This window comes from Dipodomys ordii, unplaced genomic scaffold, assembly GCF_000151885.1.
Source record: "Dipodomys ordii isolate 6190 unplaced genomic scaffold, Dord_2.0 Scaffold16, whole genome shotgun sequence".
Classification (NCBI taxonomy): domain Eukaryota; kingdom Metazoa; phylum Chordata; class Mammalia; order Rodentia; family Heteromyidae; genus Dipodomys; species Dipodomys ordii.
Genome location: NW_012267232.1, coordinates 5,265,839 through 5,272,944, shown reverse-complemented (window position 1 = coordinate 5,272,944; position 7,106 = coordinate 5,265,839). Strand labels below are relative to the sequence as shown.

General features: G+C 40.3%; 1 protein-coding gene across 1 annotated transcript in view; it reads left to right on the top strand.

Moving 5' to 3' along the window:
• The first annotated feature begins 209 nt into the window (after positions 1-209).
• Tmx1 (thioredoxin-related transmembrane protein 1) overlaps positions 210-7,106 on the top strand; it is a 15,705-nt gene continuing 8,808 nt past the window's right edge. The window contains exons 1-3 of the mRNA XM_013012354.1: positions 210-443; positions 4,015-4,130; positions 6,790-6,835. Coding sequence (XP_012867808.1) covers positions 292-443; positions 4,015-4,130; positions 6,790-6,835 — 314 coding nt within the window. The 5' untranslated portion in view covers positions 210-291. The remainder of the gene's footprint in view (positions 444-4,014; positions 4,131-6,789; positions 6,836-7,106) is intronic.

Here is a 7,106-nt window from a genome sequence, read left to right as displayed (position 1 = left end):
CACTTCCTCAAAGTCCCGCCCACTTTCTTCACCACGCCCCCTTTCTCACTTTTCATTGGATCGCGTGGCTCCGCTCCACCGACGGTGGCCAGAGACAGCTTTTGTGTGCTGAGCCGAACCAAACGGCGCGCTTCTCTCTCCACGCCCGCAGCCACTGAATCCAAGGCCCAGACATGCGCACTGAGTCTGCTCCCTAGGAGCCTGCGCAGAGCGGCGAACGAGGCCGGAAGCGGGAGCTTGTGCGGGGAGGTGGGGCTGCCGCGCGGGCTGAGGGGTGGGCGAGCAGGCGACATGTCGCTCTCGGGGCGTCTCGTGGTTCCCCTGGTCGTCTCGGTGCTTTTGTGTTGTGGGGCTCCGCGGGCTGACGGACGGCGGAGCGACGTGCGCGTCATCACGGACGAGAACTGGACGGAGTTGCTGGAAGGCGAGTGGATGATAGAATTGTGAGTGCGGGGTGGCCGCGGTCGGCGCGGGCCGGGCTCCGCGGGGCCGGGCTCCGGGCCGTGGGCCTGCGCACCTGCGCTCGGCCTTGCCCACCTTCCCCTTGCTCAAGCCGCCCCCCCCGGACCCCGCTCGTCCTGTCACGGAGCGGGCGCCCCGGCCCCCCAGTCCCCACCTCCACGGGGTCCCCCCCCGTTCCACCTGCCAAGTCCCCGCTGGAGTGTCGAGGCGCCTCCAAGCCTCGAACTTGCCTCCTTCGTGGCCTTGAGCGTGGGGTGAGATGAGGTGGGTGGGGGTGGGTGGGGGCCCGTTACCCCCCTTGACCGTATTATATGTAATTGGTTTGTTTTGGGGGTGATCTTGAAGCGGATGGGTTTGTAGACTTAAATATCCGCCAGACTCTTCAGGAGAGCCCGGGTAGCACAGCCTTTCCTCAAAGCCTTTGGTCTCTCCCTAGGAAGTAGGTTGGGTCTGTTTGCCCTGTTAGCATTTGGGGCTAGTTGTGTATGTTTATGAAGTAGGTACTTTTGTAAGAACATTGTTTGTGCCTGGCTGAAATCGGGCTACTTTTAAATCTTTTGTTTCCTCGTTTTCTCCCCGTTACTTGCTTCCTTTCTCTTTCATTCCTCATCCCGGTTTTCCTTCGAGTGTGTGTCTTTTGCAGTGTAGAGAATGCTTTGAATTGTGACCCGTGGGCCTTTGCAAGTGATGCTGTATTAAGAGATTAATATACTAGCATAATTATGATAAGCTTTTTAAGGGCACCAGGTCATCATTTATTGTCCCCCCCCCAAAAAAAAAAAGCATGTGTCTTGTGTGACGATGCTACTTTGTCTTTCTGCTGTGATAGGAAATAATCTGCTTTTGTTTTAGATAATAAGCTAGTGATGGTAGTGAAAATAGTGTTGATATGAGGGGAAACTAACAGAGGATATAGTAAAAACAACAACAACAAAACACCAGTATTGGCTATTAACTGTGTACGGGACACTGCCAAGCTTATTACATGTCCTACAAATTCTCCCTGTGTAGTAATTTCCTCCTTTTTACAAATGAGAGAAATAGATGTCTAAATACTTACCTGACATGTTCAGATATTTCTATACTTTAGGCTTATACTGTAAGCATGTAGTTATTGTGTGATATATCACACCCTTTAACAAGGCTTAGGTATTTTCTTGTATTATAGGTATAGTTGGGCAAGTGTAAGTAGACATTCCCCAAGGAAGAACCCAGAAGACTGAATGAGAACTCCTGAATAGTTAAAAGCACTCCCACCCCCCACACACTTAGAACATATTTATGGAGGGTAAGATAGAAGAAAATGCTTATTATGCATATGGTCTGCAACTCTGAAATGAATTTACATGTTGTGTTGAAGGGGCAGGGAAGAGGAAATAAAAACCAGTGATAGTATTTTTCCCCCTTTTGGTCATTGGGCTTGAATTTAGGGTCTGGGCACTGTCCCTGAGCTCTTTCACTCAAGGCTAGGACTCTACCACTTTCAACCACAGCTCCACTTCCATTTTCTGATTTCCATTTCCAGTTTTCTTGTGGTTAATTGGAGATAGATTCTCAGGGAGCTTCCTACCTGGGCTGTCTTTGAACCGTGATCCTCAGATCTCAGCCTCCTGAGTGGCCAGGATTACAGTCATGAGCAATCAGTGCCAGGCAGATACAGCATTTTTTCAGTCATTGTTGTTATTTATATTTAGATTTTTCCCATAAAGTATGTAGTTATAAACAATATGTTAAGCACTCATGACTTAATTTAAATATAAATACAGAGAAATATTATTCATTTTAAGTTCTTTTGGTCAGAATAAAAGCAGCATTCATGTACTAAGGGGAGTAAAACAAAGTACTGGATAATCCAAATTAACATCTAACCTGAAATTGTAATCCAGAATGTTTTTCTTTTTCCTTGCCTACAGATTCTGACTTTTAAAGAAGTTTTCAAAGCATAAGAAACAACTTGAAAAGAAAGGATATCTAATCATCTGTTTTAAATTACAAATGAGGGCTGGGAAGGTGGCCCAGTGGTAGAGCGCTTGCCTTGCATGCTCAAGGCCCTGGGTTCGATTCCTCAGCACCACATAAGCAAAAAGAAAAAAGCCGGAAGTGGCACTGTGGCTCAAGTGGTAGAGCGCTAGCTTTGAGCTGAAGAGCTGAGGGACAGCGCCCAGGCCCAGAGTTCAGGCCCCATGACCGGACCCCCCCCCAGAAAAATAAATAAATTACAAATGAATTATTTCAGAAGAATCTATTTCTGATTAGTTTTATTAGAGAGATGTTTTCATTGTTATTCAACTTACTGTTAAGGAAATTGGCTTGAAATACAAGCTTGTCTTCTTTTATATATGCTATACAAATTATAAGAGAATACAAAATAAAGTGGAAAAATCCAAATTAGAAATTAGGACCTGGGAAGATAACAAATTTCAGAGACATAATTAGAATGCTAATATGGTTGGACATAGAATTTTTTAACTCAGGGTCTTAGAAACTGGTCCAAAGTTTTGTTTGGGGGTTAGGTTATGAAGTAATATTGTTACATTTGCCAGGTGCTGGTGGCTCATGCCTGCAATCTTAGCTACACAGGAGGCTGAGATCTGAGGATCGTGGCTCAAAGCTAGCACAGGGAGGAAAGTCTGTGAGACTTTTATCTCCAATTAACCACCACAGAACCAGAAGTGTTGTTGTGGCTCAAGTGGTAGAGTGCTAGCCTTGAGCTGAAGAGCTGAGGGACAGTGCCAGGCCCAGAGTTCAAGCCCCCTGACCAACAAAAAAATTGTACATTTTTAGCTGTTCTATATATAAGTAGACCTTCATCATAGGTCAACTTTCTCTTGTCATTCTTTCCCAGAAGTATGATAGCTTTAAGTTGAAGATTGTGTTTTCTTATTTATCAAAGCCCATGGCACCTTATGTTTTTTGAGTACCTTGCATTTGTGATGGAAGTAGAAAAATAAAACTGTCAGTGCTGATGGCTTAATGCTTATCAGCCTAGCTACTCAGCAGGCTGAAATATGAGGATTGTGATTTAGCTAGCACCAGTTCTGTAGGCAAATCATGGAGACTCTTACCTTCCAATTGACCAGCAAAAACCAAAACTAGAGGTGTGACTAAAGATAGAGGTCCAGCCATTAACAGAAAGAACTCACTGAGAGTGCAGGGCCCTAAGTTCAAGCCCTCAAAGTATTAGAACACACATACAAAATAAAAAATAAAGTAGGTGATTTCTAAAAGAGCCTTGAGTTTCTTGGTTTCTGTATCTTAATAGAAAAATCCAAAGGTTTTGAAAGATCTGTTTTTCATGTGGAAAACCTTATATCTTAAATTTTCTCTAAGCTACTTTTTTTAGTTAGCATTATTATCTTGATATCCAGATTGTTAAACTATACTTAAAACTTTCTTTCATCTACATAAAATTAACTGCCGTTATTTTCAGTACATTTAAGTAAAAAGTTCTCCATATATTGTTTACAATATTCTCGTACTACTTTATATTTTATCCTAAGTTACATGAACATTAGAGTATTTAACTTTTTTAAAAATAACTATATTTCTTAGTTATGCTCCGTGGTGTCCTGCTTGTCAAAATCTTCAACCAGAATGGGAAAGTTTTGCTGAATGGGGAGAAGATCTTGAGGTTAATGTTGGAAAAGTAGATGTCACAGAACAAACAGGTACTGTAAATCTGGTTGATTCTGCTTTCTTGCCAGTTCTCTTTGTATTTACTTTATTTTCCACAGTGCATACACTTACATTATGTTTTGTAAACATAATAGTCTGTAGCTATTTAAGGTAATAATGCAATTAGATAAGCCCACTTGACCTGTCACATTGCTGATGGACACCCAGAGTGCATTGCCTGCTAAAGGCAAATTCTTTAGTAATGTATACTGCTCTTTTCTTGTATGTGTTGCTCTAAAGGACTGTGGAAATATTACCCTACCCCCATTCTTGCCCATGTAATTTCTTTTTGTGTGTGTGTTCCTGGCTCCAGACTAACTTGTAAGATACTTTTGAGAAGTCCTAGAACACTGTGGTTCAAGTGGACTTTGACTAACGCATCATTTCTGTCTATACATGTTCAGAATAAGGTATATGTGGTTGAGTTACCTTGTAGAGTCAGCATCACATTCTATAATGAGGAGATCTGAATCTTCGACTATGAATTCCAGATTTAATACCTATGATTTGAAGATGTTTAAGGCTCTTTTTCAAAAAAAGGTTAACTTTATTGTCTAGGTGATATACAAGATGGTTATAGTTACATCCATAAGATAGTGAGTACATTTCTTGTAGAACTTGTTACCCCCTCATTTTTCTCTCACTTTTCCTCTGCCCCCCCTCTCGCAAGTTGCACATATTGTCTTGTGAGTATTGCTGTTGGCTTAGTTTACCCTTTGTCATTTGTCTCACCATTTTGTTGTTCACCTTCCCTAATTCAGATAAACATTTATACAGTACCCAGGGCACCAAAATCAAATATAGTGACAACAGGGGATAAACCATTGGGAAAAAAACAAAAGAAAAAACAAATCACAGAGTACATTAAAAACAACAACAATAAAGAAAAACCTCTTGTTTCCATGTCTTAGAGTTCATTTCACTTAGCATCATCTTTTTTTTTTTTTGGTATATATTTTTTATTGTAAAAATACACAGAGGAGTTACAGTTACATGAATAAGGTAATGAGTACATTTCCTATAGAGCATTGTTACCTCCTCCTTTGCTTTTCCCCTACCATCCCTTCCCTCCCAGCCTCCCCAACCCCCAAAGTTGTAAAGTTCCTTTTCAACATAGTGTCTTGTATATCTCATTGTTAAAATGGGTCAACCTGTATCCTTATTTCAGTATTTTCTTATTTCCATTCCCCTTCCCAAGTTAGAAAAATGTATATACAAGATTCAGGGCACTGGAATCAAATGCAGTGAAAACAGGGGTTATACCATGGGGGAAGAACATACAAAAGTAACAAAAAAATCACATGGTACATTATAAGCACATTAAAAACAACAGCAACAAAGATAAATCCTCTTGTGTCCCTATCTTGGGGTTCATTTCACTTAACATCATCTTATGTGGTCATATGTACATAGCTTTTGTCCTTTTCTGCTTGTCCTAGACATATACTAGTTATTGCAATAAGGGAAACCATGGGACCTATGTTTCTTTGGGCCTGGCTTACTTCACTTAATATAATTTTTTCCAAAGTCTTTCTATTTCCTAACAAATGGGGCAGTGTTATTCTTTCTGTTGGAGGCATAGAATTCCATTGTATGTATATATGGATAGATAGATAGATAGATGTGTGTGTGTATATATATATATATATATATATATATATATATATATACACACCACATTTTCTTGATCCATTCATCTACTGAGGAGCATCTGTGTTGGTTCCATATCTTAGCTATGGTAAACAATACTGTGCTAAACAAAGTTGTTCTGGTAGCTTGAGTATGACCTTATTTGTGATTGTTTGGGTAAATGCCCAAAAGTGGGATTGCTGGGTCATAGGGGAGCTCTATGTGTAGTCTTTTGAGGAACCTCCATAGTGCTTTCCAAAGTGGTTGAACAAGTTTACACTCCCACCAACAATGCAGTAGGATTCCCTTTTGGCCACATCCCCTTCAGTGTCTGTTGTTAATAGATTTCTTGATTCTAGCCATTCTAACTGGTGTGCGGTGGAATCTCAAAGTTGTCTTGATTTGTATTTTTTTTTTTTTAGCAAGATCTTATATGGTCTTAATTATAAAAATGTTAGTATTGTTGAGTCAATTACACTCTTGACGTGGTCCCTTGCTTAAGTGGTAGATTTTGCCTTTAAGGCTATTTCTTAGTGGTAGATTTTTCCTTTAAGGCTATTTCTTTCTCAGACCAGTCAGTTTTGTTCTTGGTTGTAGTTAACCTTGGTTCCTCACTGCCTTGTCCCAAATGGTAATAATAACTACTATTTATTAAACACTTACCTCTTGCAACATTTGCAGTTATTTAATTTAATCCTTAACTTTGTGAGCTATCTCCATTTTGCTGAGGTTCCAAGAAATTAATCCTCTGTCATCAGTGCCACACAGTAATATAATTAATCAAGTGCTTATATGTATCTAAAGATGTCTTCAATAGTTTAGTTGCACAAACTTAGTAATTAATATATATGTGGTGGTATGTTTTTTAAAGTTGCTTTAAGTGTATAGTTTGTATTTTCATTGTTATAAGGTCCAACTCTTTTAGCTGTTTTCATGTTCTATTTAGCATTTTAATAATTCAAAATCAACTTTTAAGTAGTCAATGATTGATCCATATAAAATCTGCTGTGTATTCATTTGTAGGACTGAGTGGACGATTTATCATAACTGCACTTCCCAGTATTTATCAGTAAGTATTTGAAGATTCAGTTATGGGAAAGGATACAGCACAATACAATTGGAATAGCAAGTCAGGCTTGAATCATGTTGAAGAGCTCAAGTAATTTCAGTAATAGTCTTAGAAAGCTTGTTTCGCTCTCAGTGGTTGGTACCTTTTTTTTTTTGTCGGTCGTGGGGCCTGAACTCTGGGTCTGGGCGCCATCCCTGAGCTCTTCAGCTCAAGGTTAGCGTTCTGCCACTAGAGACACAGTGCCACTTCCGGCTTTTTCTGCTTATGTGGT